The sequence below is a fragment of the Mastomys coucha genome, unplaced genomic scaffold, assembly GCF_008632895.1.
Source record: "Mastomys coucha isolate ucsf_1 unplaced genomic scaffold, UCSF_Mcou_1 pScaffold21, whole genome shotgun sequence".
Classification (NCBI taxonomy): Eukaryota; Metazoa; Chordata; class Mammalia; order Rodentia; family Muridae; genus Mastomys; species Mastomys coucha.
In genome coordinates this window covers 133,781,171-133,803,253 of record NW_022196904.1, presented here as the reverse complement: position 1 = coordinate 133,803,253, position 22,083 = coordinate 133,781,171, and the positions used below count along the sequence as shown (strand labels likewise).

The following is a 22,083-nucleotide window of genomic DNA, read 5'->3' as shown; positions in this document are numbered from 1 at the left end:
GCCTTGAACTCAGAAATCCGCCTGCCTCTGCCTCTCAAGTGCTGGGATTAAAGGCGTGCGCCACCACCAGCCCAGGGATGACACCATCACAATGGGCTGGGCCCTCCTGCATCCATCACTATTAAAAAACCTTAATATGGCAGCATGTTCTCAGTTAAGGCTCCCCTTTCTCAGAAGACTCTAGCTTGTGTCAAGTTGACAAAAACTAGCCAGCACAGCCTCCATGACACTCTTTGTCATGGCGTTTTACATGTTTGCAAGACCATATGAGTGATGTTGCCAAGTTGTGCTGCCAGATTTAGACATGGTCTGGCCCCTGCCATCACAGGTGTAGTGACATTTGTGCACCTTGGTGGCTGAACCTACAAAATCCCTTCCTTGGCCTGTTTTCTTAGCAAAAGTTCTGCACTGTCATCTGAATGTGAGTTTTTGTGAGCTGGAGCCTTCATGTGGGTGAAGTCTGCTTTCAGGACTTCTTTGCTGTTGTCCCAGTATAGAGTATGAGTTTCTCTCCAGTGGTGCTGATCTTTAAAGATGACAGTTGCTTTTTCTGCAACTGCCTTGTCATAAGCTCAGTGCCCCTCAGCCCCCACACTTTGTGTTGGCCCTGTACCACTGAGCTGAGTAAGGGAAGTGAGTAGCATAGTTCCTGCTGGCCTGGGATGTCCTTATTCTCTGAGCCAGGCCTTCTCTGTGTGTTTCTTTTAGCATTCTGGTCTTTCAAGCTCCTGTCAGAGTGGTCCATTAAGTTCTGTTCACTGCATTCCAGGCTTCTCTAGCCTCTAGCTTCAGTCTTTTCCATGCCTCACACAAACCAGGTTCAAGGCCCAAGAATCACATCGTTAGGTTAGCAACAGCAGTCTTCTTCACTGGTTCTAGGTCTCTGTATTAGTTCCTTTCCTTGTTTCTATGAGCCGGTAACTGGCCAGAAGCAACTTATGGGAGGAATTGTTTATTTTTGGCGTACAGTTTAAGAAGGTCCACTCCATAAAGGCAGGACGGACATTAAGGACATGATGGCGTGTGGAAAGCAGGAGATAATGAATTCAATTCATCTGGCTTCCAGCTTTTTCCATTTTTATTCAGTATGGGAATATATCATACTGGATAGAGCATCCCACATTTGGGACAGGTCTTCCTCCTTACTTAAACCTTTCAGATGTATGTCTGCTAGCTGACTAAATCCCATAGAGTTGACAATCAAGACCATCAGAGAGGCACAAAGTAGTATAACAAGATTGAACTGTATGGGAATGCTGACTGAGCAGCCTTGCCTCACTGTCTGGACAGGTGGTTGTGGCTACAGGTGATGCTGGGTCCTGAGCAGTTAGTGTAATGGGTCCAGAAATGTGGACAAAATATTTCCACTTTGTGGTTTTTGTTTTTTGTTTTTTGTACTGTGGCTAAAAGCAAGGGTTTGGCTGTAGCTGGCAGGCTGATGGGCTGAGGCCCTTTTGCCGGGGGTGGGGGGGGGTGGGCCTTTGGAGTTCACTCTTTTGCATTTCACAGAGTCTCATTCTTATTCCGAAGAGGAAATTTCATTTTGCTCCAAAAATAAATTTGGAAGCTTGAAGCATATCCTGCATTCCCATGTTTCTCTGCTTTGCAGATGGGCTGATCACCCGCCGGCCTGTGCAGCATAAACTATGCCAAGGCTTTCAAGTGGTGGTGGCATGCTGCAGTTCAATCACACATAGGAAAACTGAAATGCTGCTTGCCAGGAGTTAGTACTCCTAAGCAGTGGATCTCTGGAACTCCCAAGCTCTCTTTTCCCTCCACTTCAGAAAAGTGGGTCAGATGGTGACAGAGGAAGTCCTCCTGCAGTGCTGAATGGGTTGGAGGATCAACTTGAGGAGTCTGCTGCCACACTTCTTTTATGCAAATTAAAATGCAAAGGACTCCAGTTCCTGACTGAGTTGGAGGTCCAATTGTTGGAGGGGCCTCAAGGCAATCTGTGTAGCCTTCTACTTTGCGGCTGTGTGGCTCTGCCTGGTGCCTCTACTATAGCATTTAGCTCAGGTCAAGAGAGGCCAAGAAAGCTGGTTTCTTGTTTCTTGTGCTATTTGAAGGCATTATTCAAATAGTTAAGTGTCCTTTTTTTAATGATGCGTGGAGAGTATTTGGCATGCATAGTTTAAAAGTATGCCTTGCCATGTCTCTCACCATTTCTGACTATCTTTGAAAGATACATCCAACTCTACTCCTTTTCCCTTGTGACAACCCGGTCAGGGAGGGCAGGTGGTAAGGACAAGCGTGCCCTTAGGCAGGAGGATATCTGCCTACTTGTCTCCTATGTTACATCACTCATTTCTGAGCTTTGGATTCTCTTATTGATATATCATGAATAGTGGTTTCTATTTTCTATCTAGCAAGCACTTGTTGCTTGTCTGCCGTGAGTTCAGCACACCCTGTGCTGGGTATGTGGGTACTGGGAAGATGGAGTACACTGGTTGACAGTCATTTCCTCTGACCCTCGTTAGCCTCTGATGCCCATAATGGTGCTCTAACAGGCTGATAGCCCAGTGAGGCCTGACCACCACCTTAGGGTTCTGCCGGCACTGAGTGGTGGCATGCATCTGAGCTCAGGCAGTCTGGCTTCAGAGCTCTCTGACTTAGACAAGATTGGGTGCACAGCAGTACCCCTCAGGTGTCTCCAGCCTATGGTACTAGACTGCCATGCTGCTTCTGTGACAGAGGGTCTTTAGCTGTTCTTCTGTCCTTCCATACAGCTGTTCTCCATCCCCATTGGGCCAGAACCTGAGGTAGAGCCAGGTACTGAGTAGTCTAGTGCTTTGTGTTCCTTATGCTGAAAGCATAGTGCAGGAAAGTTGGTGGGCACATAGCATATAAATGTCACAAGCCGATGAACTGATTTCTTCATGTCTGACATTGGTTTCTCTCATGCCCAAAGTCCTGGGGGGAGCTTAAGTGTGTCATGTGTAATGTGTATGTCACTAATTTTAAAAATACATTTATTTATTTTTATATGTATGAGCATTTTGCCTGTATGTATGTATGTATATGTGTGTATATGCATGTATGTATGAAATGTAACTATACATGTATATACTGTGGCATAAGCATGGAGGTCAGAGGACAACTTGTAAGAGTCAGTCCTTTTTTTCCACTATGTGAGTTCTAGGCTTGTTGGCAAGTGCCTTTCTATTGGTCCTGGCCTTCTGTAGCCACTCTGCCTGCCTATGGCCAATTTTAAAATTAGCCGTGTGTGTGTGTGTGTGTGTGTGTGTGTGTGTGTGTGTGTTTATACATATATAGTGTTATCTATATAATAATGAGTCTATGACATGTTCATAATTGAGTGTAGTGCATTTTGATCATATTATATTCACTTCATTGTCTCTCTCTTTTTTTTTTTTTTTTTTTTTTTTTTTTTTTTTGGTTTTTCAAGACAGGGTTTCTCAGTGTAGCCCTGGCTGTCCTGGAACTCACTCTGTAGACTCTTGCCTCAAACTCAGAATCCGCCTGCCTCTGCCTCCCAAGTGCTGGGATTAAAGGTGTGCACCACCACTGCTTGGCGCAGCACCTCTGCTTTTTAACTGTTGATTCTTTCCTGTCAGTCAGCTCTTAGTCCTTTGAATGCATTGACTGCAGCTGTGATATATTTTGAGATAACTGGAACTACAGAGGATGTAGAGGTAATGTTTGAGAATGTCATGTCCATCAGCCCTGGTTTGTATGTCATGTTGGGCATACTTCTCCCTCATCTCTCCCTTCACTGAGCACAGGCTGCATGCAGAATGAGAATCACAGGACCCCTCAGTAGAGAGGTGGCTTTGGCTCTGTTGTGTGCTGTAACCTCTTGGGACCTAGGGTTCTTTCTCTGCACATAGCTGGTTACATAGCTGGTTAGGACAAGTAACAGATTTGCAGATCAAAGTGTGCTAGAGGTACATCTTTCTGGGGTCTTTACAGAGAAGACTGATACCCAGACTCAGGTGAAGTGCGCTCTGAAGGAGTCCTAGGAGTGTCTGTGGAAGTGTGAAAGCTGCTAAGCACTCTCTGGCATAGTCACTGAATTAGAGACAGGGACTGTTTTTCAGAACCTACCACAGAAGTACAGTGATTAGGCCGAGCGGTGGTGGTACATGTCTTTAACTCCAGCACTTGGGAGGCAGAGACAAGTGGATTTCTGAGTTCGAGGCCAGCCTGGTCTACAGAGTGAGTTCCAGGACAGCCAGGGCTACACAGAGAAACCCTGTCTTGAAAAACAAAAAACAAAACAAAACAAACAACAACAACAACAAAAAAAGAAGTACAGTGATTAAAGGTGAATTGAAGATTGCTCAGGCCAGGTGGGAGGGACACCTATAGGCACCCTCTTGTAGTGTTGAGGTCTTTCCTCCTGCAGGCGGACAGGGCTGGATCCCTTTGAGACACAGGATGTGGAGTGCTGGTTCTATGTCTTATAAGGGGTTGCATGCTAGTGCTTGGCTTTGAGGTTTTGAGAGTGTGTGGGTCTGGGATGTTGCTCAGTTTCTGCTGTTGGCTATGAACCTTACCTTAGGTTGTGAGGACAGCAGTGTAACATGTTCAGCACATAGCCTGATGTTCATAGTTAGTCCACATATGGCAGCCATTAGCCTCCCCATTCTTGGGGTTACCAATGTGCCACTGTGAAGAAGGTATTTTTTTGAGATTCTAGAAGTTTATGTGATCAATGAAGGAAGTGAAGATGAAGGAATACAGTGAACACAATAAAGTGTTGAACATCTACAACTCCAGCCCCTCCCCTATAATGTGGGTGCTGCCAGGGCAGTATAGAGTGGTGGAGGTTCTCAAGTGTAGTGCCTAAAACTGCAGGCTAGACAGGTTCTGTATAGACAGCCTGTGGAGAGTTCACAGAGAGCGGTAATCTGAAGGCCTTTGAGGAGGACTGTGTGGATGGAGAAAGGCTGTAAGCCATGTGGCTCTTTCTGTCTGTGAAAGGCCTGGAGAAGGTGCTGATCTTGAGCTTGAGCCCTGTGTTGCCGATGACACTGCTGGGTGCATGGGCTTAGTGGCTCCTCTGTAGGAGCCTTCCTTCCTTCCCTTCAGCAGTGATGGCGACCAGCCTTTGCGGCAGAGGTTAGGACAGTACGTGGTTGGAGGAGTAGCTGTTCCTCAGGCCTGCATGCTACTCCTTTCTATGTATGTGGACCATACGTAGAAGGGCCACATGCCACAACACAGCACACACAAGCAGCTGAACTGGGACAGGCCTGCAGATCTGTGGAGAGAGGATCAGTATACCTCATGGCAATAAACCCCACTTCCTCACTGAGATTGTCAGGAAACTTTAGAGGGACACCGTCACCAGTGGACTGCCATTTTCCCCAGATTTCTATCTCGTCACTGCCCTAGTTACTTTCACTCTGGTCTCTGATGGTCTTCTCTACACAGACAAGTGTGGGCATCTGTGTAGCTATAGTGGTAGTGACTAGAATACAGGCAGTAGACCAGAGAGAGTCTGCATTGCACTTTTTTTTTTCTTCTGCAAATTGTAGAAATACTTGTTCCAAAAAAGTTGAGCAGTTAATAAAGAGCCTGCTGGGAGCACATTCTTGAGGGCAGCCCTGCATACTTCCTGTCTGTGTGCCTGTGCTTTATGGAGCTGCAGTTCCTCTGTGCAGGGCCATCTGGGAAGAGCTAGTTGCTGGTATAAGCTAGCTATCCTAATGTGTATCTGGCCTACCTGAACACTGCTGGTGTAGGGCAGAGGCTCTGGGATATAGGCAGACAGCTTACTATCTTCGTGTGAAGACCATACTTTTCTGTGCTTTGAGACCATCATAGTCCTTAGTTGTAACTTAACCCTGGAGAGTCATTCTGCTGCATAAGGAGATGATGATGACACAGAACAGTGAGGTAAAGACTGCCGTCTTTTTGAGGATAAGTTAGAATTCTTTCTTATCACAACCATCAATTTTACTGTTGCTGCTTATTTAAAGATGTGGGCTCACCAGGCAGTGGTGGTGCTTGAATCCCAGCACTCTAGAGACCGAAGCAGACAGATCTCTGAGTTTGAGGTTAACCTGGTCTACAGAGCGAATTCCAGGACAACCTTGGCTACACAGGGAAAAGAGGCCTCTAGTCGGCAGCACTCTAATAGTAAGGTAGCCAGGAGTAGAGAAGCTTGTGTCTTCCTCAGTGGCTTCATGCTGCAGCAGGCTCTGGGGCTTTCTCCATGTAAGAAAAACTTCTGTTGAAAGAATTGAGGGATGTATTGGGAAAATAGCTCAGTTGGTAAAATGTTTGCCTTGAAAGTTTGAGGACCTGAGTTCAGTTCCAAGTTGGGTGTTGAGCTATGACTCTTTTAGAGGATCCAGGTTCAATTGGTAGTACTCACTTGGCAACTTGTAAGAATCTGTAATTCCTGTCCCAGATGATCTGATGTTTTCTTCTGGACTCTGCACAGACATACATGCAGATAAAACATTCATACATAAATAATGATAAAAACAAAACTGGGCATGCCAGGGAGGTGGAGACAGGTGGAACCATGGGCCCTGCTAGCCAACCAGATTAACCTAAAGTTCCAGGCCAGGAAGAGACTGTCTTTAAAACCAAGATGGACAGCTCCTGAGGAATGACACCAAAGGTTGACCCCTGCCCTCCACATTGCACACACACATAAGTATACATCTTCCTATACACGTATGCACCCATATATAAGAATATGAATGTATTTGAAAACAAAACCATTAGGGGCTGGAGAGATGACTCGGGTTAAGAGCACTGGCTGTTTGCTTCTAGAAGAACCTGGTTCAGTTCCCAGTACCCTCATGTTGGCTCATGGTTGTGAGGTGTCAGGGATCTGACACCCTCTTGCTTTCACTGACACTTCACACATGTGATATACAAAACATCCATGCACATAAGAAAATCTAAAAAGCAGTTAAAATGTAGATCTATCTTAATTTTTCTTTTTGTTCCTTCTTTCTTTTCTTCTTTCCCTCCATTCCTCTCTCCCTTCCTTCTCCTCCTCTTCTTCCTCATCATCTTCCTTCTCCTTCTTTTTTACCTTGTTTTCGGAGACAGGGCTTCTCTGTGCAGCCCTGGAACTTACTCTGTACATCAGACTGGCCTTGAATTTACAGAGATCCCCCTGCCTCTGCCACCTGAGTGCTTGGATTAAAGGTGTGTGCCACCACTGCCGGCTATAATTTATTATCTTATGGGTACTTAATTTAGTATTCTTGTCCATTTTCTTGTTGCTTAGTAAATTTTGAACAGGGCTCACGCTTATTATCCCAGCTCCCTTCAGGAGCCTGAAGGGAAAGGATCACTATGTTCCAGACGAGTATAAGGTCTCAAACCAACAAAAAAGCCAGGCTGCCTGCTTCTTCCCTCCCTCCCTCCCTCCTTCTCTCCCTCCCTCTCTCCTTTTCCTTACCTACCCACTTTGAAACTCAAGGCCTGAATAATTTGGGGTACTGGAAATGCAGGAAAGGTTTGAAAAATTTAGACCAACACATGGTGTGCTTTCAGTCCACCATCATTCATTGAATTCCTCTTTGTTACAAGCAAACAGGTAGATAGGTAAAGCAAAACCCCTCCCCCAAGTTCATCAGTAACTTGGCCCAATCAGCAACTTCATCTTCAGCCTCTGGAGGCGGGACTTCCGGCATTACTGGAACTTGGAGAGAGGCATGGCAATTAGCAGGAGGTGGGCAGAGAGGTGTGACTATCTGTGGAAGGCGGGGTCTGATAGAATCAGCCCTCTGCTGTAGGAGGGTCACAAAGCTGGGTCCCATGAAGACCAGGCTAGCCTCTTACTTCTGCTTCCCCACTGCTGCCACTATGCCTGGTTTCCGTAGTATTGGAGATGAAGCCAAGCTTCAAGTGCATTGGGTAGACTCCCCCAGCTGAGCCATAGGCAGCCTCTCATTCTTGAGATTGTGATTCTGTTGTCCAGCTTAACGTCACCACAAAGTAGGAAGGAATTTTTAGTATGATGCCTTTGATTAGATTTGTGCCCTGTTCCTTTTAAGATACTGCTTGTTAAGTTATGGGATAAAACTGCTTATGATCTAGCATGCTTGTTAAGCTAGTTTACAAAGCCCAAGCACTCAGAATTCACCTTGGAGGTTCAGGACAAACATCAGCTATCTGAGGTGAAATTGATGATCAGCTCCATACGAAGACACTTAAACTTTGCTAGGTGCTTACCCAAGGCATGGCAGTGCATTTTTCAGAATGCTGTGGTAGCTTCAGGTGAAGCCTATGTCACCTGAGTGTCTCACAGACAGAGGTGGTGGGAAGAGGCAGCAGCAGGGGTGGAGTGGGACCTAGGATCCCCTGATTGGGTACAGAAAAGCTATGGGGACTGAGAGAGGGAGGAGCAGAGAGGCCTGGGGGACTAGAAGCTCTCAGGAGGCCAGTTACTTACAGGGCTTTAGTGCCCACCCCCCAACTTGTATGGGAGGGCTGTGATGGGTAGTTTGCATAAGCAGAGAGTTGCCTTGAGGGGCAGAGTCTTCCTGGGTTGACAATGGCCCTTTCTTCTCATCTTTCCCATCAATCACTTATGTCTTTTTTTGTCTTTTCCGGTAGGCAGTCATTGTTGTTAGGGAAAACTTCATAAACAAGCATCCAAGGCCTTTCTTTCAAGTTCAGCTGCATTATTTTGTGATCTTGAACACTGGAGCATTTGTGTTTCCTGGGCTGTCAGCAGAATGTCAGGAAGTGCTGTAATGAGCTGGCTGTACCAGGGCACATGTGTTCCTCAGTACCAGGGGAACTCTGGAGCAGGACACCTTTCATTACTGGTTTTCTACCTAACCTTCCATTCATTCTGGAACATCTCTCACCCAGGGCATCCAAGGCATGCCTGATACAAGCAGAAACAGTGACCTGAAGCTCTTTTGCTTGTGGCCACTGAGGCTGAGGTGTGAGTGTGGGCCATCTGTGTCTTCTGCATGTGTTACAATGCTGATCATTGTGTCTTGTATTCTGTCTGGTTTCAAAGCAGCTCTAGAATACCCCTCAGATGCAGTGTCTGGAGATCCATATGTCAGAATGCTATTCTTAAGTGAACATGGCAGGAAGGCCAAGTGACTCCTTTAGCAGTGCAGTTGCTCTGTACAGGGTGTCAAGTTTGTCTTCAGAGACATTTGTATGCACTTGCTCCTGATGAGCAGCCTTGGAAGTAAAGTAGTGTCACAGTGTTCAGTATTTGGATGTTGCCTGAGATCTGCTGACCTGTAAATACAAAGTAGTTCTCAATTGATGACGAGTGTGAGACTGTGACAAGAATTGGGTTTGGTCTTTGCCCTGGTCCATACCTCTTCTCCCCTAAGATTCTTCAGAGTGGTAGGAACATCCTTTGTGGGTCCAAAGTGAGTCTGAGTGCCCATGTTGTCTCAGAGTGGGGCTGGGTACCAGGAAGTTCAAGGTAGCCCCAAGAACTTTGGGGATCTCAGTGGTATCCCTTCCCTAGCCTCTAGGGCAGGGAGAGTGATTGTAGGCCAGTGATGGCATCAGCCTGCCTGGACCTTAAAACTCAGTAAAAAGTAAAAGAAAGGAGATGGGTGTAGTGGCACACACTTACAGTCCCAGCACTAAGGAGGCAGAACAGGGATCTCCAGGACAGGCTAGGCCAACCAGAGCCCCAACCTGGTGTGGGACATGTTGAGTGATGTGTGAGAGAGAATAGGAAGATCTCATTGTCTCAAAAACAAAAAACTAAAACAAGACAAAAGAGTAAAAGACAAGGTGAGCAAGTATCTAGATGGGAGGTGGCCCTGAAAGGGGTATGGAGACACCTCCTCCCACGTGCCTGTTCTTGAGGCACACTGGTGTCATAGCCGTGGTCATCCTTCATCATGGCCTTTATAGTAAAGTAGTGGGCAGATGTAAGCCAGTACTCCCCAGAGTTCTATGGGATACTACAGCAAGTGACACAGACCCAATAAGGGGCCTGCAGGAACTCTTAACATATAGGTTACAACCTGGAGCTGTGATACTATCTTCAGGGGGCTAGGGTATGTGTAGTCTTGTGGGGTGGATCCCACCTGTGGGATCTGGGTAGGCCTTGTAGAGTCAAATGGAATTGGGAATGCAGATAGTGTGTGCTGGAGCAATGCTTTGTGTGTGAAGAATACTCCCCCACTGGTGTGGGAAGTGTTGAGTGATGTGTGTGTGAGAATAGGAAGAACTCCATGTGTTTTTCCTGTCTTCACTGGCCAATGAGGCTAGCATTATGTTATTTTACCAGAGGAATGGCAAGTTACTCAGGGCCCTCCCTCAGGTTGGCAGCCTGTCAGACCCACAGAGTACAGACACTCACTGTTACTTCCCACACCTACACGCTGTTTCGTGCTTAATGTTCCATTGCTGACAGCACCACAAGACATGGCCACTGTGTTAGGACATGACAGCAGGCAGGAGGCACATGCCTAGGGACTGGTGTCCTGGAGGTACAGCAGATGGTTCCTTTGCAAGATAAGAGTGTCACAGGGTACCCAGATGACTCACCTTAAGATTGGACTGTTGAGTAGAAAAACCAGTTGTGGTTATTCTGTGAGGAGGCTTAAATAAATGGGGCAGAGCTATAGGTGATGTGTCTATATGAGAACAGTGTGCATCTGGAATGTACTGTCACCTCTGACTCCCACAGACCCGTGTACTTCAATCAGCCTGAGAGGCTGAGCTGGAAGCCAGTGCTGCCCATTCAGTCTGTGGTTTGTGGTGAGGTGACCAGATAAGGAGCTTCTTTTCAGACTCCTGCAGTGGGCACTAGCTGTACTGTGCATGTGATGGATAAGAAGATTCAACTTTTTTAAAAAAAGATTTATTTATATGAGTTTATATGAGTATACTGTAGCTGTCTTCAGACACACCAGAAGAGGATATCGGATCCCATTACAGATGGTTGTGAGCCACCATGTGGTTGCTGGGAATTGAACTCAGGACCTCTGGAAGAGCAAGCAGCCAGTGTTCTTAACCACTGAGCCATCTCTTCAGCCCAAGATTCAACTTTTGATACCAAAGATAACTCACTTTAGGCTTATGGTTGTTTGCTGTTCTATAGTAGATAATATTCCATTCTGTCCCTAGTGCTAGAAGAGAGCTTTAAAAAGGCAGATACTGCAAATCAAGAGAAATTATGCTGGCATTCAAATGAATTAAGGACATTGTATGCACGTTTTTAGAAGTAGTGAGGCAGCCAGGCATGATGATGATGCATGCCTGTGATCCCAGCACTCAGATGGAGGTAGGAGGATCAGGAGTTCAAAGTCATCTTCTACTATAAAGTGAGTTTGACACTAGCTTGGACTGCGTATGCCATTTGTCTCAGAACCAAAACATGCACAAAAGAAAAGGAAAGAGGAGAAAGAGGGCAAGGCAGCTGTCTAGGTTGGGCTGGGGGAGTAGACCATCTGCTGCAGCTGAACCAGTGCAGAATACCCTTCCTCACATACTGAACACTTAGGACTATACGTGGCTTTTAGCTTTTTCATTAAAACATAACAAGCCTTTTTTGTAGGTTATAACTGCATTGGAGAGTGACAGATAGTAAAGTTGATGTGTTCAGTGCTCTGACAAAGCACATGTCCTCTGACTTGCTCTGTTTCTAGTTGTGTGTCATAGTAGAGTGAGTATTATTTGGTAATGTTTGAAGTATGATTTCTGTTGTCATCAGAGAAGCTGAGCTACATGCATGGTCTTTAAAAATCAGTGCAGTGTCATAGCTCTGCTATAAGATGCACGGGGAATTAGCTGAGGATAACATCACAGGTCCCACATGCTGGCACACAACAGTCACACTAGCTCCTCATTAACCTCAGTGCCCTTAGGAACAATAAAAGAAGAAAGATGTTGGCTCATCAGAAATGACCCCTTGCCAAGAGTGAGGACATGTCCCAGCTGCTGAGCCCAGACCGTTAGTTAGCCATAGATAGGCCAAGGCCACACCAAAGCTTTCAGGGCTAGCTTCCCACAGAGCGTTTCAGGTTAGGAGTCCAGAACTGGACTTAGCTGCTGAGACAGAAGCTGAGAAAGGAGTTTGTTCAGCCCCATCCCTGTGTTTAAAATTGCTTCCTGGCCTCTTGGCAATCAGCCACGTCTGACTGGCTGTTTTGCTTCTTGTCTTTTGTGTATAGCTATCCTAAGCTTGAGTTCATATGTGAATGAATGTTTGCTTGTATGTAAGTGTACTGCTTGCATGCCTGGTGCCCTCAGAGGCCAGGAGAGGGTGCCAGATTCTTGGAACTGAGAGTTTCTAGGACAGCTATAAGTCATTGTGTGGGTGGGTGCTGAGAACTGACCCCAGGTCCCCTGAAAGCAGCTAGTGCTATTAACTGCTTAGTCATCTCTCTAGCCCCCATGTTCATGTTTTGATGGGTCAGTTTAGGTCCTAGCAGACTCCTTAGCATGCAGCCAGCATAGAGCCAGCTCTAGAAGACAACCCAAGTCTGTGACCATTGATGGGCCAGCATCTAGTGCTGGTTGAGAGGAGAGGCTGAGATCCTTGGGTTTTAAAGGGTATCAAACTTTGAGAACAGTTTGTGAGCTGTGAAACCCTGAATCTAGGTTGTGCTTGAAGACTTTCTTAGCACAGACCAATCATGGCAAGTGCAGGGTAGAAATCCAGGACTTGTTTGGCAAAAATGCTGCCACTGCCACAATGAAGAGTGACCTGAAGGGACTTCAGTGGTTTCATCTCCATGAATAACAAAGTCAGCCATTGTATCTCCAGCCAGTTAACCTGGGTCCCCCCTGGAGTCACAGTGCCACATGAAGGGGTGGGGTGATGGGCCTCCTGTCAAGCTAATGGACTAGCAGTTCCACTGCCTGGCAGTCAAATGGCACATGTGTGTCATTTTTGTGGAATTGTGCAGTCTTGGACCCTAGGTAGAATGAAGAATCTTCATATGTATTCTGAAGGTAAATAAATATGAAGGAGGACTTGTGTGATGTACCCAAGATCAGAAAGGCCTTTTCCAACATGGATGGGTAGTGAGCTACCTAGGGAAGCTTTCAGAATGAGCCAGGTGCAACTATCAGAAGAGTTGACTCAGGAGGGTGAGGCTTGGGAGTTTGCCCATAGCTTTTCTGCACAAGACATCTCTATTTTGTAGGTCATGTCATGTCACCTGAAACTTAGGGTTGGTGTGGTCTGCTGAAACCAAAGCCCAACCAGATGGTATCATGTTTCTTTCGGGCAGCATCTCCTTTGATGGTGGGATCTTTTGTGTCCTCACCATCACTTGGGCATTGCACACTGGGTAAGCAGACCTGGTGGCAGACGTTCTGTTATGGAACTGAGCTTCTGCCTGCTGGATCACTTAGGCCAGCAGGAAGGTGCACAGCTCAGGGGCTAGGAGGCTGGCTTTGCTAGCACCCAGTATGGGAAGTTGAGGAAGAGCTCTGTAGGAAGTGCCCAGATTTTGAACTGTAGGGTGGCAGCAGCTGCTGTGGAGTAAGTAGATTTGTGAATCTGAGACAGAGGACCAATAGGTGATGTTCAGAAGCGGGGCAAAGACAGTGCGAGGTATGTGGCCTCTCCTGTGGGCAGTGTGCCGGCTGTGGGGCAGGGATTACAGCCAGAGTCACCACTGCTCTGTACTTGGAGGGCTCGTGCTACCTGGCAGTGAGTAGTGAGGGACCTGTACACATGCTTATTAGGGTCATGGTCGATGGCATAGAGCTGTCTGACAGAAGCCAGCTAGGAAAGGCTATGGCAGCAAGTGGGTTTCCTGGAGACGGTCCACAGTTTTGCATGGCTGCTGTGGGTGCGATTTGGAGAGGCACAGCCCTAGAGACTTTGTCTCAGGATTGCTTCTTGCTGCTGATAATGATTCCTGGGTGTTAGCTTACACTATTGGGCTTTCTTGCAGATCAACATGAAGATGAATTTTCATGAATTAATGCTGTTGAAATGAATTAATGACTGTAGAATTCAAATAATTTTAGGAAGAAAATTTAAGGAGATGGTTGTAGTTGTTTTGCCAGAGAGATATAATAAAGTTAAAATCAAGAATAGGAAGAAAATTTAAGGAGATGGTTGTAGTTGTTTTGCCAGAAAGATATAATAAAGTTAAAATCAAGAATAGAATAAGGCTCCATAATAAGGAGGACGATGAGCTTTCACAGTTACACTAAGAAGAGAAATAGGCTTGGGACCAATAGATTTGTGATCAAGAAAAAACATTCATTCTAGGTCAGGTCCAAGGATGAAGCCATAGGGGTGCACTATGATAAAACAAGGCTACCTGAAACTGTTGCTTTGAATTTATAATGAGCTTATAGAATGAAACACTGATTTGAACCTATTATCGACATCCTTGTGTTACTTTCCCTTTGTGTAACATTTATGAGGTAATTTTATAAAGAACTTTTTTGTCTAAAAAGGTATAAAATGGCTAAGAGGAGGGGCTGGCAAGATGGCTTAGAGGGTAAGAGCACTGACTGCTCTTACCCAAGGTCCTGAGTTCAGATCCCAGCAACCACATGGCAGGTCACAACCACCCATAATGAGATCTGACACCCTCTTCTGGTGCGTCTGAAGACAGCTACAGTGAATTACACCGGAGCGAGCAGGACCGGCAGAGGTCTTGAGTTCAATTCCCAGCAGCCACGCACATGATGGCTCATGGCCATCTGTATAGCTACAGTGTATTCATACACATAAAATAAATAAAATTAAAAAAAAAAAGGCTAAGAGGAAAAATAAAGTTTGGCTGTTGGGGATCTGCCCCATCTCACAAATGTATATATGTCTGTCTGTCTATATGTATGCACACTTAAAAGTTCAGAGTTTCTCACTGGGCACGAGTTAAGATTTGTTCTATCAGTAGTGCGGGCCCAGTAAATGGCCCACTGTTGTCAGTCGGGATGGGGTGGGGGTGGTGAATCAGCTGCTATCAATGCGACCCCAATTGCAACGCTATACCCTGCTAGTTTTTTGTTACCCGGATGCCAGAATAGGCTTTCATCAGGTGTTATTGCACCAGAGCTTTGGTATTAACCTTATGCCACAGGGCCTTTGTGAAGGAATCTAAGTTCCTTCAGGTTTTTGTTTGTTTCAGAAACAAACAGGTTTTTGTTTGTTTTAGAAAAACTGAAGACAGATTTGAAAGAAGGAAGAAGGGGGACCCAGGAAACTAGGTAGCTGTGTAGTGGAACAAGCAGACATGGTGGCTTGATGAAACAGTTAGGATCTGGGAAGTAGATGGCTCCAGAAGAGATGTGTGAGAGGTGTAGCCAGCCATAGGAATCCCCAGTGGCAGGTGATATAGGGAGTGGAAGGAGGTGACATGCTGTCTGCATCAGACCTGTGTGGCTGGGTCCTGATGTTCACTGTCTTAGGAGCTGGAGGTAGGGCAGGAAGAAGTGATCATCCCAGTGTGAGAGTGTATGGAGCCTTGTGAGATATCCAAATAGAGACAGTCACAGATGGGCATAGAACAGAAGGTAGGACAGGCAGGTATACCCCAGGGTCACCTATATTCTAAAGTGGCAAAGCAGGAAATGGGTGGCTTCTGGCCAGATCAGGAAGGGATGGAAGATAGTTCCTACCCTCAGTGGAGGCTGTGTTGGCCTGAACTCTTCTGGGGAGGAAGTGGGGCTGAAGCCAGGCTGCACAGATGGTGAGGACAGGAGTGGGGCTTGCAGGCCAGGGAGGAGTGTGGGTCATCCCTGAGCAAGTTGGTCCCAAGTGGCCAGTCTCTGTTGCCATGCAGTTGAGCTTCCACCTTGTTCACAAAGGGACAATTTTCTCTCTCTTTTTTTTATAGAAGATTTTACTTTACAATTATTTGCGTATGTATATATACATACACATTCATGTGTACATGTATGCATGTATGTATGTCCTGTGGCACATGTGTGGAAGTCAGAGGACAGCTTTCAGGGGTCAGTTTTATCCTTCCACAGGATGTTGGGCTTGTGCAGCAAGTGCCTTTACCTACAAGCCATCTTGCTGGCCCCTTTTTTTCTGGTTTTAATGCTCAACAATCTGTCCTTATGGAGAGAGATAAATGGTCACTTTTAGTACCTTCACTGGCTACAGTAGATCAAAGCACTAACAGTTCAAATGTATTTTTCTGTAATTGATCTTTATAAAGAAGAGATGTCCACTTGCTTTTAGCAAAACCAGCCTTCCTGAAAGACATCCTAACCTGGCACATCAGGTCTCTTCAGGGCTAGGTGCTTCTCCCACCGAGGCCAGACAAGACAGCCAAGGTAGGGGAATGGATTCCACAGACAGGCAGTGACTTTAGGGATAGCCCTCACTCCAGTAGTTTGGGACTCAACATGGAGACCAAGCTGCACATCTGCTACGTATGTACGGGGGGTGGGGGAGGGTGTTTATATCTTTTCAGACAGTTCCTCTCCATAGCCCAGGCTGGTCTCAAAATGGTGATCCTCCCTGCTTTTGCCTCCCAAGGGTTAGGATCACAGAAGTGCAGTGCTGGGCTCAGTGTTCATGTTTTAGCCTGCTACTAATAGAGAATGTTTAGCTACCAAAGCTGTTGCTTCTGTGGTGATGAGGCTCTGGGCGGGTCCCGAGAGGTTGTGAATCATGGTCAAGACTGTCCCTGCAGCCCTTTTCTCCCATAGTTTGTATTAGTGTGGACAGTGGGCAGAGAGGTGAGTGCTGGCGTGACAAGGTACAGCCCTACCCACATTGCTCCCTTCATTTTGGATCCAAAGCTGCTGTGACTCAGATGGCCTTAGTTGTGTGAGTCGGCTTTCATGCTGGCTTTTACTGCTCTTGATTTTTCTTCATACTCTGTTCCAAAACGACAAGAAATGCTCCCCCCTTTTGCCTTTGGTGAAGTTCTGCCCCTATGCCCCCACCCCCAGTTTGGAGTTTTGTTTTGTTTTGATTTTTAATTGCATGATAAAAATGAGGATGCTCACATTTCCCAGTGTTTCTGCTCCTGTGTCGGCTTGTTTCAGCAGCACAGTATCCTCAGGCTGTCCCTGACGTGGTGTGTGGCACACTACCTTTTTAATCTGGAATAATCATGGATGTTTTTAGTGCAACAACAAAATAAAACACTAAAAGGTGACATTGATAGTGCTGGCAGAGTGTGGAGTGTGGAACATCACACAAGTGTGGAAGGGGTCAAGCCAAGCATTGTGGACCAAATTTGTGAACTATTTTTAGTGGTTAATATTAGTTTCTTAGTGAACCCTGATAATGTCAAATGGAAATGCAGATTTATTTTGCTCAGATTTATTTTGGGAGGGGTTAATCTTTATGTGTATGGGAGTTTTCCCTACATGTACGTATGTATACCATGTATGCCCATGAAGGTCAGAAGAGGGCATCAGATAGAATTATGGGTACTTATCAGCTGCCAAATAATTGCTGAGCATTCTCTCCTGTTCCCAGAGTTAGATTTTAAACGAATAATATGGCAGCATCAGTTAATAGCCTGGGCTTGCAGAATACATAGGCATGGCACCTTGAGTGGTGACTATACATAACCTTGGTGCCTGCTGTTCTTTTTTCATCTACTATAACCTGGGTCTGGAGAGATAGCTCAGCAGTTAAGAGTACTTGCTGTGCTTACTAGAGGACTTGGGTTCAGTAACTAGCACCTACAAGGCAACTGACAACTGTTTGTAACTTCTGTTACAGGGGATCTAATGGCCACTACTGGCTCTCAGCCATGTCCTGTGTCTCCCTCAAGCTGTTCCCTAGAGAGAGCTCTTCTAACTGTTGGCTGTCTTCACCCACAGCCTTGGGACACAGGCAACGTTGCTGGGCCAGCCTGATGAAGCTGGAGTGGGTGGCTGGTAGTCAGTTGGCTGAGTGGCAGCAGTTCTTTGTGGGTGGGATTTGAACACATGGCCTGCTTTTTGTTTGTTTGCTTGCTTTGTTTTTGTTTTGTTTTATTTTGTTTTAAAGCAGGGAAGTCCTGTGTCCTGAAACTTGCTCTGTAGACTAGGCTGCTCTTGAACTCAGGATCCATCTTCCTGGATCAAAGACCTGTGCCTGTGTTTTAAAAGTAAAATCGCCTACCACTCTTTATACTTTGAATGTCTGATTGGCTTTGTATCAGGTGGGCCACTAGCCTCACTCTTTCCTTTGAAAAGCCCAGAGAAACAGCATGTAGATTACTTCTGAGCAATTATTTCCAAGGGTTTGACTTCATTGAGGAACCATCAAGAGCTTGTAGACACATGGCTTATACTCAGCTTGTCCCTGGTGTCCTGAACACTTAGTAGACAGTATGAGAAGTACCTTGGGGCAGCACCGTGGGATGGTCAGCGCCCCCCACCCCCACCCCACCCCAGAAGCTCTCATCTCTTCAAAAGGTTTTGGTCTTGTGAAAAATCAATTTTGAAGGTTTGCCTTTGGGCACACTTTCTGCCTAGAAGACTAACCTTGAAATGCCCCAGAGAGAGGAGGTTAGACCAGGCCAGGCTGTAGGTTTGTTTTGTTTTGTTTTGTTTTGATTTGATTTGATTTGATCTGAGACAGGGTTTCTCTGTGTAGCCCTGGCTGTCCTGGAACTAACTCTGTAGACCAGGCTGGCCTCAAACTCACAGACATCCACCTGTCTCAGCCTCCCAAGTGCTGGGACTAAAGGCATGTGGCCACCAGTAACAGGCACCCTGTAGGTTTTTTCTTTGCTGTCTCCAGTGGTGTTAAATCACACGTTCAAGTTGCTAACAGTGTCTTTACCTGCTCTATTCCTGATCTTCTGAAGTTGCCTACGATGATGTGGGCTTAAATTGCACCATGCCTACTGGCCATGCCTGGGACATAGGGGAGGGAAGGTTGCAGGACTGGATGAAAGGTCTGTGATATTAGGGAAGCCTGGAGACAGGCCACCTTACAATGCATTCTAATGAAGGCTTTTGGGGTCTTTTCTCAGATTTCTGTTTGCACATGAATTCATTCACTCTTTCTTGTGCTTGTCTCTCTCTAGGAATTTGCTGCGCTCACAAAGGAACTGAATGTGTGTAGGGAGCAGCTTCTGGAGAGAGAGGAGGAAATTGCCGAACTGAAGGCAGAGAGGAACAACACTAGGGTCAGTCACTTATGCCCTCCCACTCTGCAGAGGGCTCATCAACCCATTAGGCACCTTTGGGACCGTAGCTTCTCTGCTTGTGCTGAGTTGACTATCCTCCCTTGCTGTGGAGGAGTGCTTACCTATGTATGAGGCAAACACTTTACTGCCTGCTGGGCTCTGTTGCAGCTGCTGTTGGAGCACCTAGAGTGCCTGGTCTCCAGGCATGAGCGCTCTCTACGGATGACAGTGGTGAAGAGGCAGGCACAGTCACCTGCCGGCGTATCCAGTGAGGTGGAGGTGCTGAAAGCCCTGAAGTCACTGTTTGAACACCACAAAGCCTTGGATGAGAAGGTACCATCACCACACCAACACTTGTATGCCCTGTCAGGGGGCTTCATTAGCATTGTGATTATGTTTTGTAACTTCTGGAGCTCCTATGAAAATTTTTTCTGTTAGAAGGTACCGGCCTATGGGCTGATAAGCATCTTTGACTCGAATGTCTTAAAATTTTTATATCAACGTGCTAATAAGAATTTGGGCCTTGCTGGGCAGTGGTGGCACACATCTTTAATCCCAGCCCTTGGGAGGCAGAAGCAGGCAGATTTCTGAGTTCGAGGCCAGCCTACAGAGTGAGTTCCAGGACAGGGCTATACAGAGAAACCCTGTCTTGAAAAAACCCAAAAACCCAAACAAACAAAAAAAGAATTAGGGCCTTGTATGATTCCTAGAGCCTATAGTCCTAGCCCTTGAGAGGTAAGGGTCTTGCTGGGAGATGGAAGCCTGCTTGGCTATGTAGATTAGTAGTAGGCCAGTCTGGGCTATCTGGCAAGTTAATATCTCAACCTTTTCCTCCCCTCCCCAAAAAGAAAATAATTAGTGGTCTGACTTATTTAGGAACAAGATTTTGTTGAAAGCATACACACCTGTGATCCCTGCACTTAGGAGACTGGGGCAGCCGGGATTCCTAGGTTCCAGTCAGCCTGGCTCAAAAGTGGCAGTAGAGTGCTGGTTTGCTGTATTCCATTAATGATGTGTTGCATTGGGCATATAGCAGGAATCCAAGTGTACACTCAGCTCTTCACTTGCAGGTACGAGAGCGACTACGAGTGGCTCTGGAGAGGTGCAGCTTGTTAGAAGAGGAGCTGGGTGCCACCCACAAAGAGGTAAGCTTGGGTTCTGTCATGGGATTGGAACTAAAGGGGTTGATACTTGTTACTTGTGTTTATAAGTGTAAGATAGTAATAGACACTGCAAGTTACTCCTTTTCCTAGGTTTACACCAACCTGCTGGGGTCACTGTACTCTGCCTCAGCCCTCAGCCTCTCCCAAGTACCTCTCTCTCTCTCTGCAGATGACAAATAGTTTCTAGAGCTCTGCCCAGAGCCTTTGGCTGCATAGCTGTTAAAGCCACTTGTCTCCTAAAGCCATGATCTCACTATTGTGAGTTCAATTTTTCTCTTTTAGCTAATGATTCTTAAAGAACAGAATAATCAGAAGAAAACACTAACAGATGGAATACTTGACGGAAACCATGAACAGGAAAGTGCACCAAGCACCAACGGCAAGGCAAGTCCTTGGCTTTTTTTCCTGTGTGGTCTCTGGTTTTGTTTTGCCACGTGGGGCTGTTGGGGAATAGTGGCAAGGTGTGTGTCTACTGAGGAGTACACAGGTTCCTCTGAAGGTCTGTGTTTCACTGGAAATATGCCAAATGGTGCCATAAGGCTGTGCTTTTCAGAGATCTTCTGATGGCTCCTTGAGTCATGAGGATCTTGCCAAAGTGCTGGAGCTGCAGGAAGTCATAGACAGGCAGGCGAGAGAGCAGAGCCAGATGAAGGAGCGCCTGGCCTCCCTGTCCAGTCATGCAGCAGAACTGGAAGAGGATCTGGACACAGCTAGAAAAGACCTCATCAAGTCTGAAGAGATGAATACGAAACTGCAGCGAGAAGTCCGTGAAGTGAGTGTGGGGTGCTCCTGGCTTCCTGCTCCTTCTATCCTTTGTTCTCACAGTCTGGGACCTTTGAGATACACTCCAAACACCCTCTCTCCTGCACCCTTCACATGAGGATCACACGCCTCCATTACTGCTGTAGTGTGTTCTTTCTTATGTTCGGGTCCTTCTCACTTGCTCACAGAGCCTGCAGACATGATTTTAGTTGTGCTTTTGTAGGGATGAGAAGAAGTTTGCCAGCTGTCACCTGTCATTTTGTATGGTATGGTGCTGATTACTGAGGTTGTTCACTCTGGCCATCAAGGTCTTTTTGGGAATGTTTGTTTATATGTACACCTCATAACCAGTTTTCCTTGGTAAATTACAAGACCCTCTTTAATCATTAGGAAAGAAATGAGAGCTACATGCTTTCTTGTAAGCTCTTTCTGGCCTATCTGAACCTGTCTTTTGTTACTTCGGGAGGCCCCCACCACATGCTATAAGCATGTGTAAGACCAGGGAGCTTTAGTTGTGGAGATGAATGGGATTTATTGTAAGGATTCAGGTCAAAGGAAACACTGCATGTATTAGAGAACCTACTAGGTTGTGCTGTTCTTGGGCCACAGGGAACTATTTCTGTGGTAGAGTTAGATGTTCTTTTAAGACTTGCCTCTTTAAGAAATATAGTAAGGGGGTTAAAGGGATGGCTCAGTGGTTAAAAGCAATGGCTGCTCTTCCAGGTGACTTAGGTTCAAATCCCAGCACCCACCCATGGCAATTCACAACTGTCTGCATTTTAACTACAGTTCCAGGGGATCTGACACCCTTACACAGACATACGTGTAGGCAAAACATTATTTCAATGCACATGCAATGAAATTATACACCACCACCACCACACACACACACACACACACACACACACACACACACACCTATGTATATATGTATATAGTCGTCAGCAGTCAGTTAGTAAATAACGAAGGAACTAAAAACTGAATTGGGGGATGGAAGACAGATAACCAGCTATGCCATAAGTCAAGTCCTGGGCTCAGTGTTTGGGGTTTGTAGCCTTGGCCTTGCTGTTGATTTCTGTCTCCTTTGTCAACATGCTTGAGGTGTGAGTCTGTCCAGCTCTCAGCTGAGAAAATGCAGCAGTCTGCCTCCAGTGCTCTCTAAG

At 46.2% G+C, this 22,083-nt stretch overlaps 1 protein-coding gene across 13 annotated transcripts in view; it reads left to right on the top strand.

Moving 5' to 3' along the window:
- Ppfia1 (PTPRF interacting protein alpha 1) overlaps positions 1–22,083 on the top strand; it is a 77,099-nt gene that overhangs the window by 14,650 nt on the left and 40,366 nt on the right. For all 13 annotated transcript variants that reach the window (XM_031389027.1, XM_031389039.1, XM_031389031.1 and 10 more), the window contains exons 3-7: positions 18,894–18,995; positions 19,164–19,328; positions 20,066–20,140; positions 20,441–20,542; positions 20,712–20,930. In XM_031389027.1, the coding sequence (XP_031244887.1) occupies positions 18,894–18,995; positions 19,164–19,328; positions 20,066–20,140; positions 20,441–20,542; positions 20,712–20,930 (663 nt within the window). The remainder of the gene's footprint in view (positions 1–18,893; positions 18,996–19,163; positions 19,329–20,065; positions 20,141–20,440; positions 20,543–20,711; positions 20,931–22,083) is intronic.